This window comes from Coregonus clupeaformis, chromosome 3 (genome assembly GCF_020615455.1).
Source record: "Coregonus clupeaformis isolate EN_2021a chromosome 3, ASM2061545v1, whole genome shotgun sequence".
Taxonomy (NCBI): Eukaryota; Metazoa; Chordata; class Actinopteri; order Salmoniformes; family Salmonidae; genus Coregonus; species Coregonus clupeaformis.
In genome coordinates this window covers 14,195,601-14,215,198 of record NC_059194.1, presented here as the reverse complement: position 1 = coordinate 14,215,198, position 19,598 = coordinate 14,195,601, and the positions used below count along the sequence as shown (strand labels likewise).

The window sequence follows — 19,598 nt, the reverse complement described above, 5'->3', positions numbered from 1 at the left end:
CTTCCCCCTCTCAAAAATGGAGTCTGAGTCCGAGACTCCAAAGACTCAATAGTCGACTCTTTTGTGGTCGACTCCCCACCAGTAGACAGCCCTAGTTACTACCGAAGCACCACCGCAACGCGTTATATTTTACAGCGAAGCCTGCAGCAGAAGCAAACTCCTTCGTCAGCAACTCTTTCGCCCACGTGTGCGCCCGCTTGTGCGTGATTGGCTGGGGAAAAATTTGTGTACGCTGGCAGCTCCATGGCTTCGTGGGGAAACTCGTGAAGGCTCTCATATCTCTTCTGTGGGGAAACTCATTTAAACCTGTCTGAAGGATGTCATATATTGGTTCACTTATGCCTCAAAATAAATGTGTTCACATGAGCAGAATATTGTATGTAAATGTGTTCATATTGTATAAATTACATAAATAAAAATACGCTGTATTCGTTGCCTTCCTTTCAGACAGAATAAATAAATAAAGGTTGGGCGAATAACTTGGAAAATGTAATCCATAAGCCTACTAATACATTAATTAATGAATAAGAAAATGTGCACATATTTCAACCTTGTAATAATTATTAGGCTATAGTGATCGGCACCAATAGCCTATGTAAAGTCTGTATAAATAAGATACCTGTTGTATTTGTTTTATATGGAAAGGATAGGGAAATATGACTGACCTGCAATGCACATAGGAAAGTGTCCAGACGACTGCGAGCTGATTGACTAGTACACTAGGTGGGAATGTTCTGAAAGCTTATCTTCTGAATACGGAACCCATCACATTTTACATTTTCGTCATTTAGCAGACGCTCTTATCCAGAGCAACTTACAAATTGGTGCATTCACCTTATGATAGCCAGTGGGACAACCACTTTACAATATGTTTTTTTTTTTTTTCTCTTTGGGGTGGGTTAAGGGGGGGTAGATGGATTACTTTATCCTATCCCAGGTATTCCTTAAAAGTGTCTCCGGAAGGTGGTGAGTGACTCCGCTGTCCTGGCGTCGTGAGGGAGCTTGTTCCACCATTGGGGTGCCAGAGCAGCGAACAGTTTTGACTGAGCTGAGCGGGAACTGTGCTTCCGCAGAGGTAAGGGGGCCAGCAGGCCAGAGGTGGATGAACGCAATGCCCTCGTTTGGGTTTAGGGACTGATCAGAGCCTGAAGGTACGGAGGTGCCGTTCCCCTCACAGCTCCGTAGGCAAGCACCATGGTCTTGTAGCAGATGCAAGCTTCAACTGGAAGCCAGTGGAGTGTGCGGAGGAGCGGGGTGACGTGAGAGAACTTGGGAAGGTTGAACACCAGACGGGCAGCGGCGTTCTGGATGAGTTGTAGGGGTTTAATGGCACAGGCAGGGAGCCCAGCCAACAGCGAGTTGCAGTAATTGACGGGAGATGACAAGTGCCTGGATTAGGACCTGTGCCGCTTCCTGTGTAAGGCAGGGTCGTACTCTGCGAATGTTGTAGAGCATGAACCTACAGGATCGGCTCACCGCCTTGATGTTAGCGGAGAACGACAGGGTGTTGTCCAGGGTCACGCCAAGGCTCTTTGCACTCTGGGAGGAGGACACAATGGAGTTGTCAACCGTGATGGCGAGATCATGGAATGGGCAGTCCTTCCCCGGGAGGAAAAGCAGCTCCGTCTTGCCGAGGTTCAGCTTGAGGTGGTGATCCGTCATCCACACTGATATGTCTGCCAGACATGCAGAGATGCGATTCGCCACCTGATTATCGGAAGGGGGAAAGGAGAAGATGAATTGTGTGTCGTCTGCGTAGCAATGATAGGAGAGGCCATGTGAGGATATGACAGAGCCAAGTGACTTGGTGTATAGCGAGAATAGGAGAGGGCCTAGAACTGAGCCTTGGGGGACACCAGTGGTGAGAGCACGTGGTGCGGAGACAGATTCTCGCCACGCCACCTGGTAGGAGTGACCTGTAAGGTAGGACACAATCCAAGAGTGAGCCGCGCCGGAGATGCCCAACTCGGAGAGGGTGGAGAGGAGGATCTGATGGTTCACAGTATCAAAGGCAGCAGATAGGTCTAGAAGGACAAGAGCAGAGGAGAGAGAGTTAGCTTTAGCAGTGCGGAGAGCCTCCGTGACACAGAGAAGAGCAGTGTCAGTTGAATGACCAGTCTTGAAACCTGACTGGTTTGGATCAAGAAGGTCATTCTGAGAGAGATAGCAAGAGAGTTGGCTAAAGATGGCACGCTCAAGAGTTTTGGAGAGAAAAGAAAGGGATACTGGTCTGTAGTTGTTGACATCGGAGGGATTGAGTGTAGGTTTTTTGAGAAGGGGTGCAACTCTCGCTCTCTTGAAGACGGAAGGGACATAGCCAGCGTTCAAGGATGAGTTGATGAGCGAGGTGAGGTAAGGGAGAAGGTCTCCGGAAATGGTCTGGAGAAGAGAGGAGGGGATAGGGTCAAGCGGGCAGGTTGTTGGGCGGCCGGCCGTCACAAGTCGCAAGATTTCATCTGGAGAGAGAGGGGAGAAAGAAGTCAAAGCATAGGGTAGGGCAGTGTGAGCAGGACCAGCGGTGTCATTTGACTTACCAAACGAGGATCGTATGTCGTCAGCCTTCTTTTCAAAATGGTTGACGAAGTCATCCACAGAGAGGGAGGAGGGGAGAGGGGGAGGAGGATTCAGCAGGGAGGAGAAGGTGGCAAAGAGCTTCCTAGGGTTAGAGGCAGAGGCTTGGAATTTAGAGTGGTAGAAAGAGGCTTTAACAGCAGAAAGAGAGGAAGAAAATGTAGAGAGGAGGGAGTGAAAAGATGCCAGGTCCGCAGGGAGTGTAGTTTTCCTCAATTTCCGCTCGGCTGCCCGGAGCCCTGTTCTGTGAGCTCGCAATGAGTCGTCAAGCCACGGAGCAGGAGGGGAGGACCGAGCCGGCTGGGAGGATAGGGGACATAGAGAGTCAAAGGATGCAGAAAGGGAGGGGAGGAGGCAGAATCAGGAGATTGGAGGGAGAAGGATTGAGCAGAGGGAAGAGATGATAGGAAGGAAGAGGAGAGAGTAGCGGGAGAGAGAGAGCGAAGGTAGCGACGGCGCATTACCATCTGAGTAGGGGCAGAGTGAGTAGTGTTGGAGGAGAGCGAGAGAGAAAAGGATACAAAGTAGTGGTTGGAGACTTGGAGGGGAGTTGCAGTGAGATTAGTAGAAGAACAGCATCTAGTAAAGATGAGGTCAAGCGTATTGCCTGCCTTGTGAGTAGGGGGGGACGGTGAGAGGGTGAGGTCAAAAGAGGAGAGGAGTGGAAAGAAGGAGGCAGAGAGAAATGAATCAAAGGTAGACGTAGGGAGGTTAAAGTCACCCAGAACTGTGAGGGGTGAGCCATCCTCAGGAAAGGAACTTATCAAGGCGTCAAGCTCATTGATGAACTCTCCAAGGGAACCTGGAGGGCGATAAATGATAAGGATGTTAAGCTTGAATGGGCTAGTGACTGTGACAGCATGGAATTCAAATGAGGAGATAGACAGATGGGTCAGGGGAGAAAGAGAGAATGTCCACTTGGGAGAGATGAGGATTCCTGTGCCACCACCCCGCTGACCAGATGCTCTCGGGGTATACGAGAACACATGGTCAGACGAGCAGAGAGCAGCAGGAGTAGCAGTGTTTTCTGTGGTAATCCATGTCTCCGTCAGCGCCAAGAAGTCGAGGGACTGGAGGGTAGCATAGGCTGAGATGAACTCTGCCTTGTTTGCCGCAGAACGGCAGTTCCAGAGGCTGCCAGAGACCTGGAACTCCACGTGGGTCGTGCGTGCAGGGAGAAGACAGTGAATGTTCCTGAGTGGCCGAGTTACAGTTTTGACTGAAATCTACTTTCAAATCCTTGGCAAGACCTGCAAATGGTTGTCTAGCAATGATCAACAACCAATTTGACAGAGCTTGAAGAATTTTGAAAAGAATAATGGGCAAATATTGTACAATCCAGGTGTGGAACGCTCTTAGAGACTTATCCAGAAAGACTCCCAGCTGTAATCGCTGCCAAAGGTGCTTCTACAAAATATTGACTCAGGGGTGTGAATACTTACGTAAATTAAATATTTCTGTCATTTATTTTCAATAAACTTGCCAAAATTCAAATAACAAGATTTAATTTTGTCATTATGGGGTCTAGAAGATTTAACAGGGAAAGTATAAAGGTAATGAGTTAATGTTTTCATATGTTTCTGTGCGTCGGATTGGACACTGAGTCTAGGCTACTGTGCTCAATTGTGTAGGATAGCCTAGGCTATTGCATAAACACCCAAGGTATTTCCTTTCTGTTATTCAGGACATTTAATGACAACAAATGAGTACCCTAGTGGGCTTCTAAACTAAATGATTTGGTGAATTTGAATGATGTAAATAATGATAATGATAATGGTTAGAGCCCAGTAACAGATGTACCAGCGATCCCTTTCATCATAGAGGCTATTGTTACTTCATGTCTCTAAAATCACAATTGTGATGTGACTGTCTTTTTTTAAATGATTGAAACCACCATAATATCGGCCTGTCACCAGATCCAAATATTTTCGCATTAACTGTTTATTTTGATACATTCGGTAGCCTATGATAAAACATATAATATTCTGCCCATATTAACTCATTTATTTTATAAAAAGCAGCAAATAGACACATTGTTTCACATTCTTTTATGAAAGACTGAAACAGAAACAGGCAATAGGCCATACAGCTGGCTTCACAGTTTTCCAGCCATGTAGGCCTACAAGGAAACTCGATGTATGTCGATGACGTTGAGTACGTGGGGACATCTGTACGCAGTGTAGTACCTTCCACAAAAAGTTTTGCTTGACAAAAAGACACGTAAGCAGTTACTACACAGGTATGGGGGAGACTTAATGTAAAATGTGACTGCCATCTGTTTTGTGAATACATTAGAAGGAAAAAACAGCAAAATATTGGAGTGTGTTATTGTCCCTTAAACTCTGATTCAGTGCAAGAACCGCAAAACGCTGATCAACCTTTGTCACTAGGCTACACGCCCTCCTCCCAAGCTAATAAGGATTTGTAAAAGATTGCATATCGCGGAAGAAAATAAATGTTCTATCATTCATACAAAATGTTTTTCTAAAAGGGAGTGGACTTGCACCCCACCTTCAGTATTGCCCACAGCGGGATGGGATCAAATCCTACCCTTGCCACTTTCTAACCTTTCTCTCCCCCCTGTCTGTATGTCAAACTGTCAAACTACAAAAAATACCCAACTACTCTTACTTTTTATTGTAGCTTGTCTTTAACAATGTTTTTGAGAAAACAATGATTTTCAAAACCAGTAAAATGTGTGAAATTGTATTGTATGCCACACAATTACTAGCTGCAGTATTCAAAACTCCCATTGGATTATGTCTCAAAATGTAAAAAAATGTCATGGTCTCAAGTTGTGCGGTTCTCTCTGAATGGGAGAGGTGCAATATTTGGCAGTCAGTCTTTTGCTGAGTCAGAGTTTTAGGAACAATAACAATGGGGGGAGGACTATGGATCTGTCTCTGTCTGTTCGTATGTAGGTGCGTTAGTCTCACACGATATCTCAGACACCACTGGCCCGATTTTGACTAAACTTGGGTGAATGATGTTTCTTGCCATAGAGATCTGGCATTTACAAAATTGCACAGATTGGCCCAAGGGGCCGCTATAGTAAACCACTGAAATACCAAACTTTGAACGACCAAAGTTCCTTTTCCGTTTCAGTTACAGTCGTGACATTTGGTACATGTACTGTATGAGCATGAGCAACAAGTTTTCCATAAGCCCATTATATTTTCCGCAAATTAGACTTTGTGTCCCTTACCAAACTTTGAACAAGCATATCTCCCTTTTGAGCTACAGTCATGACATTTTGTACATACAGTAAATGCATTTCCCCATGAGGAACAAGTTTCTCATAATGATCTATAAGCTCCACCCACTCAAAACAGTGGATCGATGTCAATAGAGCCCAACATTGGAGGTGTCATTATACCCATAAAGCCTAGTGGTCAAACAAGGAAAAGGTTCCAATCGTTTTTCCACCATTCATTTTTCCCATAGGGAATTTTAGAAATACTTAAAATAAGGGCTGTGTTTCGTGTAGGCTTACCCTGGCATGGTGTTTTGATAACCATGTAAATATATCTCGGACAAGGTGACTTTTATCAATATATTCAGCTCTATTTACTCTCAGATTTGAAAATGCTAATTAGCATCAAAGTAGACATCATGCAAAACTACAAATCCCTGCAAGCTCCTGCATGTCATCTCTAGCTGACACCTTTGCTAACAGGTATTGTGTCAATTTAAAACTGGCACAAGACAGTTCCCAGAATTGTCCATTTAAAGAAATGTAGCCAATTTATTCATTACTACATTTAGCTAACATTAGATAGTTAATCCAGAGATTCTTACCTTTGCCTCGATTCGGCAGTCTAGTCCAGATCATCATGGCATTTGTAGTTCTTTATGATAGCCACATTAGCAGTTAATTATCATTTCATTTTGGGGGGTTGAATATAGATGAATATATTGATATAAGGACCCTTGTCCTAGAAAGATATACACGGTTATCAAAACGTCACCCCTGGGTAAGCCTACACGAAACACAGCCCTTATTTTAAATGTTTCTAAAATCCCCTATGGAAAAAAACGCTGTTTGACCTCTAGGTTTTATGGGTATAATGACTCATACTGTGGTACTCTATATTTCAGTCATTGGCCATTATGTTAGTATCAGTATAGTCTAGCCTGACTACTATCAGAATAACTGTCCATCGTCTGCCCATTAAAAATAAATCCTGTTTTATATCAATGTATCTCTCTATCAAGCTGTAGAGTCCGTTCTCTTACATCCCGTCCATTGTAAGCTATCAAGTTATGATTTCCAGTGAGGGAAATTAATCTACGCAACATACATTTATTTCCTTAATCCAGACAACATACATTTGAATAATTGTAACTGCATCATTCGTGGGGGATGACATGTTTACTGTTGCCTTGTTTTAACTATGGCATGCGTTTATTTTAATTAATGCACCCGTATTGTAAAGTGTTACCATATGTATTTATATACTACATTTCATACATTAAGTGTTTCCATTATGTGTTACCTACATTGTTGAAGTATACCATTTTAAACCTTCAATTCTAGCGGAGAGAAATTCAACAGAAGTTTGAGGAACTCTTATTGGATTACCAGATCAGTGAAAATGAAAGCCTGCAAGATGTCACATTTGAAGACCGGATGAGAAACCTCCAGACTGAGCTGACAGTCCAATACTTTAGAGAGAAGCACCTCTCCATTTGGCCTCTTTTTACCTTGGAGAATGCCATCAAGTATGGAGATCTCTCTCTAACTGAGAGGTTCAGTATCCTTAAGGCTGTGACAGAGGTAACACTGGCAGGCAACCCGGATGCTGTCAGTGGGGATGTCCACCAACTTGAGTGGGCCAAGAGGTATAACTTCCACCTCCGTCTTCTTGAGCATCTGAACGGTTCAAATTCCACTCTGGCAGGTAAACTTCTTTTGGCTTTTTTTGACACATTTACAGATGTGTCTCAGACCAGCAGGGAGCTCCTTAGTCAAATTCTCTTCAGTAACATCTGGACACCTGTAGAGATCCTGCTCTTTCTTCGTGGGGTTGCTTCCATGGACCAGAAGAAAACAGATTCAATCCTTCATACAGTGCAGACCTACAGGCTGGGTCTTCTCTCCACTCTCTCTGCCGTCAGAAATAATGATCCCAATAAGACTCTACAGGGGTATGCAGAAGAAGAAACTGACAAAGATATTGACACCATTTTGAGTGAAATGCATGATGCAAATTACCCCGAAAAGGTCCTCTCTATAATGGAGAATATCTTAGGACATATAGCAGAGAAGCTTTCAAAAGATGCCATGGAAGACCCTAAGAAGAACCTGAGCAAGAGAGAAAAAATTGAAATGGTCAAAGATGTTAAGAAAAAAATTAAATTGTTGCATTTTGATGAGGCCGACAACACTATCCTCAAGGAAGTTCTTATTAAAATGTGTTTTGCTGTTAAAGACTGCTCAACCATTACCACTCAAAGTGGAGAGGAAATAGAGGGATATTTTCCAAGACTCACCCAGCTGGCATCATTACTCATGCTACTTCTACCAAAGACAACATCAGATAAGGGATGCCTCTTAGAAATTGGCACAGGAGAAGGAAAGTCTTGCATTCTAGCTATGTTTGCAGCAATCCAGGCCATCAGAGGGGCCACAGTCGACATTGTGACCAGTTCTCCAGTCCTTGCACGACGGGACCAAGAGGAGTGGAGAAAACTTTATGACATGTTTGATATCACATCCTCTGTTGTGCCTCCACCACCGTTGATGAAGAAGAGCAGCCCTAAAAGCTGTGACAAAATGCTACAGGACGCTTACAAAAAACAAATTGTGTATGGAACCGTAAGTGACTTTGCAGCAGACACTTTGAGGCAGGAATTTGAGAAAAACACCACTCGTGGGGAGAGGAAGTTTGACTTAGTGATTGTGGATGAAGTAGATTACATGACCTTGGACAGTGGAGTTCAGGTGACCTTCCTGTCTCATGAAGCCAGTGGCCTTAGGCACGTTGAGCAAGTCCTTGCTAGCATTTGGTGCATGATATCTGTGTGTCGGCCTATTGAAATGAAAGAAACGGGGGAGATTGAGTGGATAACTGGGATACAGCATTTTCACAAGGCTGCAAAGATGGCTGTTATGGGCTCAGACAAATCTGAATACTTCTCTGAAATTGATATTCTGCGCACAGGGTTGCAGTTTGGATTTTACACAAAGGAAGACATTGATACATTGATGCAGAGTGAAAGTGAGGCACAAAGAGATGGTAATGCTGATGATTTTCAAGATGAGAATTGGAAAGCTATTGAGGTGTTCATGACTAAAATTGGAGTGGAACAACAATATGATATTCTCAGTATTCTTGAGAAAGCATTAGATCAAAGTGTTTTCATCGACTGTTACAAATTAACAAATAATACAGCCACATCAATTGGAGAGAAAAAGAGGGACGGTGACATGAAAATCAAAATGCTTCTCCTCAACAATGGACGAGCTAGTGAAATCATGTCTGAAAAATCACTAATTGATGCAGTTGTTCTTGAGATACAATCTAAAATCATATATTCGGACCAATGTCAGCCAAACTCAGAAGAAACCACAAAGTCTATTGTGATCCCCTTCTTCCTTAAGAAATACATTGAGAATCGGATGCCAGTCTTTGTGGGAAATGCCTTAAAAGCCATTGCAATGAAACAAGGCAGAGAGTACATTATTGGCATGTCTTCTGAAGCTAATCCAAGCACTGTCAGTGAGTCTGACAAACATTTCTACCATGCCATCATCCCAGTGGACTACCAGGCCAGTGGAGTACTGGAAAAGAACAAACGCTGGGGTGACGGCCTTCAACAGTTTCTAGAGATGAAGCACCAGTTGGCCATATCGTCGCTATCCAATGTTACAAATTATATGTCAAATATCCATTACTTTAAAAGATACCTTACTGGGAGTGGCATATTTGGTGTTTCTGGAACATTAGGTGGAAATGCAGACAAACACTTCTTGAAAAGGCATTACAAAACAGACAGCTATACAATACCGGCTCACAGGCACAATAAGGTAGTCGAACTTCCCGCTCTTCAGGTGAGCGGTGATGACTTAAAATGGATACAGGTAGTCTGTGAAAGTGCATGGAAAGCTGCCGACAGGGACCAGGTCGTCTTGGTGGTTTGTGAGGATGTAAAGACAGCAAATGAATTACAGGTGGCAATGGCCAACCGAAGAGCAAATCCCCGACATCCAATCACCATGTACACGATCAGTGAGAGAGACAACATTGAGCAAACCACATTCAGTGGGGGAAACATCATTATCGCCACCAATCTAGGAGGACGTGGAACAGACATTAAATTGGAGCAGAAAGTGAATCAATGCGGTGGACTTTTTGTCCTTCTCACGCACTTTCCTGACAATCGCCGAGTGGAGAAACAGCTGTTTGGACGCACAGCCAGAAAAGGAAATTCCGGCATGGTGCAAATGATACTCCATTGTGACCAACTGGCACCAGCGTACCAGGGTCAGCCTGTGGAGATCATGAGGCAGCTAAGAGAGGATCATGAAATCCAACGCATCACTGGTATGGAAACAAATGAGCTGCAGGAAATTGACAGTAAGGAAAAACTATTTTCCACAGTTTGCAAATTTCTTGACAATTTTGACAGCAACTACTCAGAAAAAGAGAAAGAAAACCTGTTGACAATGAAGGTGGAGGAACATTGTTTCAGACTTCAAGGCAATAAGCTTGATTACCAGCCAGCACTCAATGCTCTGAAAGAAGCCTGGGCATTGTGGCTGACCCTTCATGAGAACCATATCGAGAGGCATGATGATATCTCTGACTTGGAAGCAGACTTGCTTCAACAATTGACAAACACAAGCAACATGATGTTGAAAGGACAAAGCCAAAATTTCTATGATCATCTTAAGCAGGCTGTTGTTAGAACCAACCTGCACTGCCGTGATAAAACCAAGTGGGACTATGATGCAAAATCCTCCTGGCAGAAAGCTGCAAAATGTGACCCCTTTTACAGAGCAGTGGCACTCTACAACCAAGCTTACATCACGATTAACCTGGCAGAAAGTGACTATAAAGCAGTGGCTAGTAAATTACTGCAGGAAGCAAAAGACACTCTGAGTGTCTATATCTCTGAAACAACTAACACTTTGAATGCTTGTCAGATGGCAATGAGGGGCAACTTTGAGCCACATCATGATGGTGTCTGCAATTTCCAAAGTCAGATGCAATCTAGGATGAATATTTTCCAAGCTTGGGTGGGATACATAAACAGTGCACTGAAAAAACTTGCAGAGCTAAAGAACAGCAAAAGTAGCGCCATAACAGAGGATTCCTCAGTGTATGCACTCTCAGACGGGACAGACTATGTCACCAAAAACGAACTCATGGCCCTGTATGAGTACGGCCTTGGCATGGTGTTCGAAGTAAAAGAGAAGCCAAGGTTCAACATTGATGGTCTTGTGTGTTTTTTACTGGGTGCATGTCAGGTTCTGGCTGGAGTTCTTGTTTGTGCTCTGTCCTATGGCTCCGCCTCCCAGTTTGGTCTTTTGTTGATCTCAGAGGGTGTGTCTGACATGATCAGCGGGTGTGAGGCCATGAGAACTGGCGTTTTCAGTTGGGCATCGTGGGCCATCTCCAAAAGCATCAGTATTGGGATATCTTTGCTCACTTCTGGATTTGGCACCATCAAGAGAGCTGTCAAGTCTGTATATAAAGCCACAAAAGGCTTGCTAACGGGTACAAAAACCCTCTCATCTGTTGCAGAAGGTGTCATTAAATCAGGGAAACATGCATTCATGTCTTTCAAAGGCACAGTCACAGCGGCCTCCTCTCTGTCCCTAGGTACAGTGAAGAAGCTGGGCACAAAAACTGTAGTCAAACAGACTTTCAAACATGCAACCAAGTATGCAGGACAAGAAATGGCTAAGCAGATAGTTACCCACTCATTCCATTACATCAGTGATGCAGTGCTTCAAGATGTACTGAAGAAGAGTTTGAACATGGCTTTCAAGGATTCAATCACCTCTGTAATAAAAAAGAATGATGCATTGAGTCACACTCTCACAAAGCTTGTATGTTCTAGAGTTCCAAAATCGGCTTTACAGAAACCCCCTGCTGAGTTCAAGATTGACAGGGGGTGTGAATACATTATTAAAGATTTAGTAAAATCAGTGACAGAACGTATTATTTCTGATCTGATGATAAATTTAAGCACAGTGCACGAGGTCATTGACAGACTATCTGAGGTGAGTGCCAAAGCATCAGACCTTATGGACAAAATAGGAGTGCCTGGCAAAGTCCAGACGGGAATCTCTGCAAGTCTCAGCATAGCAAAGTTCCTCACAGTGCTGGTCCAAATGTTGAAGACTATCCATACAGCACCATTTATCAATGACACATTTTCTCCCAAGTTGATAAAAGAAATTGATGTGCAACTGCCAAAGAGGTATGACCAGGATGACAGACACAGTCTCCTTGATGTGGGACGCCTGAAGAATGAGCTCCTGGAGGGCATCTCAGAGAGTTTCTCCCAGGAATTTATAGAGTGCTGTGCCAGACACATAAACTCCTACATGACACAGATTTTAAAGAAAAAAATCACTGAATTCACAAAGGACATTGGCGATATCACTAGCAATATGCTTGGCAGGTACAAAACTGAAAACTATTTCCTTGAGCAGAGACAGAGGAATTACATGAAATTAGCCAGTAAGCATGCAGGGGAGTCTATGTGTGAGACTGAACAGTCGGACCTCCATCATTACATCAATAACATCAGCGATATTGACCGCCCTGCTTCAGAGCTGCACATCTTTGTCCTCACAAAGAGTGACCTACTCCAGGGCCAAGGCATCAGGGTCAAGGTAGTGGATAAACATGGGAAACCACTCGATGAGCAATCCTACCCAGGCACTGACCGCTCAGCAGGATACATCACACTCAAACTGACCATGGAGCCAGAGACAGCTAAAAGGTACGTGCCTCCGAGTTCCTGTGCCACGTCCCTTATTGAACTTTAAGGATATCAAAAATAGTAATATTGATGCTCAATACCACTAAATTGCCACAACATAAGATCAGGAGCATATTTCTCCTAACTGTAATGCTTCAGATTGCTATGTTTGAATTTGATCTTTGAACTTAACAAACATGAATGTGTTTGATTTGTTATTTTAGTGAGAAGGGTCTGTTGTCTCACATACAAGACCGAATCCGAGGTGTTCAAACTGCATACAGAGGCCATTTTACCATTATTCAACCAGATGGATGTGAGACCAGGGTGATGTCAGAGGGCCAGAATTGCATGTACCACGCCTTAATCCAGGCAACATCCAGAGGCCAGGAAGAGGACATCAAAGAACAGGCAAGGATTCTGCGCAATAAAGTACAAAACGAGGTTAGTCATGGAGTTCACATTCCAACTTTCATGTGAAAACTCTACCTGTCAGGTATTTTCTAAGAGAGCTATATGGATGTCTATAGTAGATTATCTGATAGGTGATGGGAGGCTGTAACCCACTGTTGCAGGAGTATGTTGAGTTACAAATTAATCATATTTTATTATAGTTCATATTTTATTCAAGAATTGATTGCATAACTTCACATAACTATATGTTGTCCATTTACTCCTGTGCTGCTTGTGAGGGGATTACACTAGAAAAGCAGTCAAACTGCATTGTGTAGGTCCCTCTGTTGTGATTTTGACATACATACCAACCCAAATCCTCCCTTGTTCTCAATTGCGCTTTCTTCAGCTGAGATGCTAGACATTTTACTTTGACATTTTAATCATTTAGCAGATGCTCTTATCCAGAGCGACTTACAGTTAGTGCATTTATCTTAAGATGGCTAAGTGGGACAAGCACATATCTCAGTCATAGCAAGTAAAGGTTTTCTGGGGGGGGGGGTCAAGTGTTAGTGTGCAGAGGAGCAGGGTGGCATGGGAGAACTTGGGAAGGTTCAACACCAGGCAGGCTGCAGTGTTCTGCATAAGTTGCAGGGGTTTGATAGCACAAGCGGGGAGCCCAGCCAACAGCGAGTTGCAGTAGTCCAGACGGGAGATGACATGTGCCTGGATTAGGACCTGCGCCGCTTCCTGTGTGAGGTAGGGTCGTACTCTACGGATGTTGTAGAGCATGAACCTGCGGGAGCGGTTGTTTGCAGAGAACAACAGGGTGTTGTCCAGGATCAAGCCAAGGTTATTTACACTCTGGGAAGGGGACACTGTGGAGTTGTCAACCGTGATGGAGAGGTCTTGGAGCGGGCATGCCTTCCCCGGGAGAAAGAGCAGCTCCATCTTGTCAAGGTTGAGCTTGAGGTGGTGGGACGACAAGCTGAGATATCTGCCAGGCACGCAGAGATGCGTGTCACCACCTGGGTGTCAGAAGGGGGGAAGGAGAGAATTTGTTGAGTGTCATCTGCATGGCAATGATAGGTGAGACCATGTGAGGATATGACGGAGCCGAGTGACTTGGTGTATAGAGAGAAGAGGAGAGGTCCTAGAACTGAGCCCTGGGGGACACCAATACAATCTTAGAAAAAAGGGTTCTTCGGCTGGCCCCATAGGAAACCCTTTTTTGGTTCCAGGTAGAACTCTTTTGGGGTCCATGTAGAACCCTCTTTTGGGGTCCATGTAGCCAGAGGGTTCTACATGGAACTCAAAAGGGTTCTACCTGGAACCAAAAAGGGTTCTACCTGGAACCAAAAAGGGCTATCCTATGGGGACAGCCGAAGAACCCTTTTAGGTTGTAGATAGGTTGTAGGTAGTGAGAGCACGTGGTGTAGACACAGATCCTCTCCACGTCACCTGTTAGGAGCGGCCTGCCAGGTAGGATGCAATCCACGAGTGTGCAGAGCCTGAGACACCCAGCCCTGAGAGGGTGGAGAGGAGGATCTGATGGTTCACAGTGTTGAAGGCAGCGGATAGATCTAGGAGAATGAGAACAGAGTACAAAGAGTCTGTTTTGGCAGTGAGGAGAGACCTCCGTGGCACAGAGGAGAGCAGTCTCGGTTGAGTGACCAGTCTTCAAGCCTGACTGGTTAGGGTCAAGAAGATTGTTCTGAGAGAGATGGTCTGGAGAAGAGAGGAGAGGACAGGGTTGAGCGGGCAGGTTGTCAGGCGGCAGGACATCACCAGTCGCAGGATGTCATCTGGAGAGCGAGGGGAGAAAGAGGTCAAGGCGTAGGGTAGTTCTGTGTGAGTGGGACTAGTGAACTCAATAGGCTGAGTGAATGAGGAGCAGATGTTGTTAACCTTCTTTTCAAAGTGGTTGACAAAGTGGTCCACAGAGAGGGAGGAGGGAGTATGATGTAAAAGCACCATAATGCAGAAACCGCATTGGCCCAACTCTCTACATAAATAAAACGCACCAAACGTCAAAACGAAACTATCACAAGGGAAAATATTCCACCTTAGCTCAACCGAGCTACTCGCTCTCACAATGAAACAATCACTCACAAAGACAAGGGAACACTTATACACATACTAATTAGGGGAATGAGCACCAGGTGTGTGTGATTGACAAGACAAGACATGACAAGTGGAGTGATGAGAATGGGATCGGCAGTAGCTAGTACGCCGAAACCTGAGGGGAGGCAGCCTCGGCGGAAGTCGTGACACACAACTTTACAGCTAATATAATAATTAAGGCTTAGTGATAAAGGAAAGTGTTGCTTATCAAAGTATTGTTTTTGTATAACGCCAGAAAACACAATATATTTCTGAAACAGCCAATCATCTTTTCAAAGGCATGGGCCTAGATTATATGAATAATAAAGCCAAAACAATTGTGCTGACACAAAACCGATTTAAGAGACAGAATCAAGCAAATGATTGAGAATCTGATTCGGTCAAACCGATCAATCAAAGTCAGCACTAGAGCTATAGCAGATTCTAATCAATAGTAGAGGCAAAACTGGCAACTTTCAAAATGTTTTGTTAAAACGTCGGACAGTTCTGATGACAAACTGGTGCCAATGTTCACTACAAATAAGGAAAAGTTAGCTGAAAAGCTAGCCATTTTTTACGTAGGTGACTGGTGCTGTCTGTATTTATTTTTATTTTTTTCACTTTACCAACTTTATTATCAATAATGTAAAGTGAATGAATAAACAACAGGCATGTTACCAACAAATAGGCAAACAGGGAAAAGATTGCATCTCCCCTCGCTGTGTGTGTGTGTGTGTGTAAGCGAGGAACAACCCCTCCCCCTTCTGCTCTCAGCACAGGGCGTTCTCTTTCTCTCTGGCTTTCCATGTGTTCTGCTTCCAGACAAGATATTTTATCAAAAGTTTATCATCGTTATAGTGGCACATTTTATCACAGTAATTATTGAGATCCTTTTATCGTCCAGCCCAGGTACATGGAGCACAAACTCTGGGAGTAGAGAAATTGATATTGTGACACTATTTATGCTTACTGACTTCAGTTATTTCCTCAAACAGGTTCAGAAAAACCTCCAAACCTACGCTGATTTAGTAATACTCCAGAAGCGCTATGATAATCATATGGATCCTGGAAAATATTCCATAGTGGGAGGGGGAAAGCCAGAAAAGAAGATTATCAGCCAGGACCACAGGGATGCCATCGCACCTATGAAGACATTTGAGTATTCAACTAAAATATCGGAATATGACATTGCCGAGCTCTACGACCTTGGTTATGTTGCCACATACACAGAGTAAAGTAGTTTCATCTTCATTTGGATACCTATTGCATAGATTATTGTGAATTAGAGACACTCAGGATACAATTGTAAAAGTTATGAGTACTCTAATCATATCAAAATGAATTTAGAGTTCTAGATTATTATTTCTACACTCTCAGGAAATGTCTTCAAAATATCAATAAAGTTAATGTTTCAATGTTCAAGACTGTTTTGAACTCTTAGCTGCTTGGTACTGTACATATGGCTGCTGATATGTCTCATGCACTGTCTTTTTCCCTTTCCTCAAAAGTATAAAAAACACCCTAAAGTCTGGAATGGGCATTGTGGAAGCTGACCACGTCATACCAAAGGACACATTAAAGAGGGCACTAGTACACGATGACTTGAAAGAACTCAAGAAAAAGAATCCACAGCTTCATGCTCTAGTAAAAAGCATTCAATCGGACCAAAAGGGAATTGGCCACCTTGTCATGCAGGTTCTCTACCAGCATCACCGCATTGCCTTGACAACTGGCAATTGCATTGAGGCCCAACAGTGCAGGTGAGTCAGCAGGTGTGAGATGTGTTTGAATGCATGTAAATCTATACTGGGGGTGCAGGTGAATCTGTTTCGGAGTACAGATTTATGAAAGAGTATGAATAAGAATATGTACCTTTTAACCTTAAAGTCTTATAGAATGTTACCCACCCATCCCTGGTCCCTCTCTTTGTCCCCATTTCCCACCAGGGCACTGCTGGCTGACACACTCGTAAGTGGGAATGCTGAGAAGATGCTGAAGCAGGCCATGATTATGGCCAACCCTGTGTCCTCCCAGAAGCTTAGGGATGATGCAGGTATCGACATCACCAGCTTGTCTACTGCTGTCCATTCCCTACTGCTCTGTTTATTCCATATTGCTCCATGTATTCCCCACTGCTTCATCCATTCCCCACTGCTCTATTCACTCTCTTATTCAACATCCATTCTTTACTGCTGTGCTCTTTAATTCCATGTGACTGTTTACATTTGGATGAGTATTTTGGTTCAGAGGACTTACCAGTTTATTGTACATGTTTACCCTATGCCTAGGCATCAAAAAGCGCTCGTCCAAGGGAAAATATCAACACTTTTCAGAAGACGGGACAAACTGCTACTACAAAGCTGGGTTCATGAATGTGTTCGGTGAGTTTCTGAAGATGGGCATCGTTGACCAGAACCAGCATGAGAAGCTAAACTCATGGGCAAAAGAAAACAAGCACCTGGACATAAACACAGAGGAGTATAAAGAGATACGAGAAAAAATCAGAGGAAAATTAGGTGAGGAATCGAAGAGAGTGAATTAGGAAACGGGTGAGAGGAAACGTGCTCAGACCACACATACACATCAAACCCCCTGACAAAGAGGGAACATTCTCTCTCCCTGTATCCTATAGTCCTTTACACTGAATTTAGACCATACATTTAATTATGTTTGTAAAGCAAAAACATAAGAGCATGTAGACATCAGCTGTAGATTGATGACCATTTTAGGGTCTTTGTAAAGCCTGAATGTCACATGCTGGAGAATGGTGAAGGAGTTCTTATGTTTCTTCATGAGGGACTTGGTTTTCTATCTGTTACATAAAAAAGGTAAAGACCCGACTCTCTGTTCAAGTCATAGGCCTCTCTCCCTCATCAATAGGGACATGGAATTGTACGCCAAGGTTCTAGCCAAAACTAGTTCATCCTGATCAAACAGGTTTGTCAAATATCGACTGGCGTCAGACAATTAGATGTCTCCTACATATAATACACATTACACCTGATATACCATCCTCCTGTGCAGTCCTGTCAATTGATGCGGAGATGGCCTTTGACTGTTTCGGATGGTCCTACCTCTGGTAAACTATGGAACGTTTGGGATTTGTTTATGACTATGTTAAAAACACTGTATAGTAACCCCTCTTTAATGGTCTTTCTTGACGGGTAACCAGTGCTCCTCACAGTTTGCCATCAAACGGCGAACTCGTCAAGGCTGTCCAGCGTCCAGTCTCTTATTTGCCCTATCACTGGCACCTTTAGGTATAAAAAAATGTAAATCTGAATGACAGAGACAAAATGCAATATGGAATTTTATTGAATAGTTTGGGGTAGGCCTCGTCTCTGAGGAATGTTCCTTGGAGCCAGATGCTGACGACAGGTTACCTTATGCTAAGGCAGTTGGCATCAAAACCCCCTAAAAAATAAATAAGTTACTCACCAGGGAGAAGGGACACATGGCGCAATGGTTGGATATAAAGATAATTAAGACAATGATCATTAGATGTAAAAGAGATGCATGCAAAGAATAGAACAAAAGCGCAATTATACTGTAATGGAAAGTATTATATGACATTTTTATTAATTACGTCTACCCAATCACACATGACGTAATGCAATATGTATGATTAACGTGAAACTCTAGCTGAGCGTTGAACCCAATAGTGAAGATCTTCAACCAAAACATAATATTAGATAAAGGGAACCTGAGTGAACAAATAACACAACAATTACATACAGTACTAGTCAAAGGTTTGGACACACCTACTCATTCAAGGGTTTTTCTTTATTTTTTAAAACTATTTTCTACATTGTAGAATAATAGTGAAGACATCAAAACTATGAAATAACACATGGAATCATGTAGTAACCAAAAAAGTTTTAAACAAATCTAAATCTATTTTATATTTGAGATTCTTCAAAGTAGCCACCCTTTGCCTTGATGACAGCTTTGCACACTCTTGGCATTCTCTCAACCAGCTTCATGAGGTAGTCACCTGGAATGCATTTCAATTAACAGGTGTGCCTGTGTGCCTGGATGTAGACATGTTGGCTGGTTGGGGGAAAGGGATTGGAGGTTGGATGGAGACATGTTGGCTGGGTGGGGTTGGGGGAATGTGATAGGAGGTTGGATGGAGACATGTTGGCAGGGTGGGGTTGGGGGAAAGGGAGGTTGGGGGTGGAGACATGTTGGCTGGGTGGGGTTGGGGGAAAGGGAGGTTGGGGGTGGAGACATGTTGGCTGGGTGGGGTTGGGGAAAGGGAGGTTGGGGGTGGAGACATGTTGGCTGGGTGGGGTTGGGGAATGGGATGGGAGGTTGGATGGAGACATGTTGGCAGGGTGGGGTTGGGGGAAAGGGAGGTTGGGGGTGGAGACATGTTGGCAGGGTGGGGTTGGGGGAAAAGGAGGTTGGGGGTGGAGACATGTTGGCAGGGTGGGGTTGGGGGAAAGGGAGGTTGGGGTGGAGACATGTTGGCAGGGTGGGGTTGGGGGAAAGGGAGGTTGGGGGTGGAGACATGTTGGCAGGGTGGGGTTGGGGGAAAGGGAGGTTGGGGTGGAGACATGTTGGCAGGGTGGGGTGGGGTTGGGGAAAAG

At 43.9% G+C, this 19,598-nt stretch overlaps 1 protein-coding gene across 1 annotated transcript in view; it reads left to right on the top strand.

The window, feature by feature from the left end:
* Positions 1-18,736, top strand: part of LOC121540846 — a 76,155-nt gene extending 57,419 nt beyond the window's left edge. The window contains exons 6-11 of the mRNA XM_041849968.2: positions 7,109-12,531; positions 12,735-12,954; positions 16,002-16,237; positions 16,515-16,766; positions 16,953-17,059; positions 17,295-18,736. Coding sequence (XP_041705902.2) covers positions 7,109-12,531; positions 12,735-12,954; positions 16,002-16,237; positions 16,515-16,766; positions 16,953-17,059; positions 17,295-17,548 — 6,492 coding nt within the window. The 3' untranslated portion in view covers positions 17,549-18,736. The remainder of the gene's footprint in view (positions 1-7,108; positions 12,532-12,734; positions 12,955-16,001; positions 16,238-16,514; positions 16,767-16,952; positions 17,060-17,294) is intronic.
* The last annotated feature ends 862 nt before the right edge of the window (positions 18,737-19,598 follow it).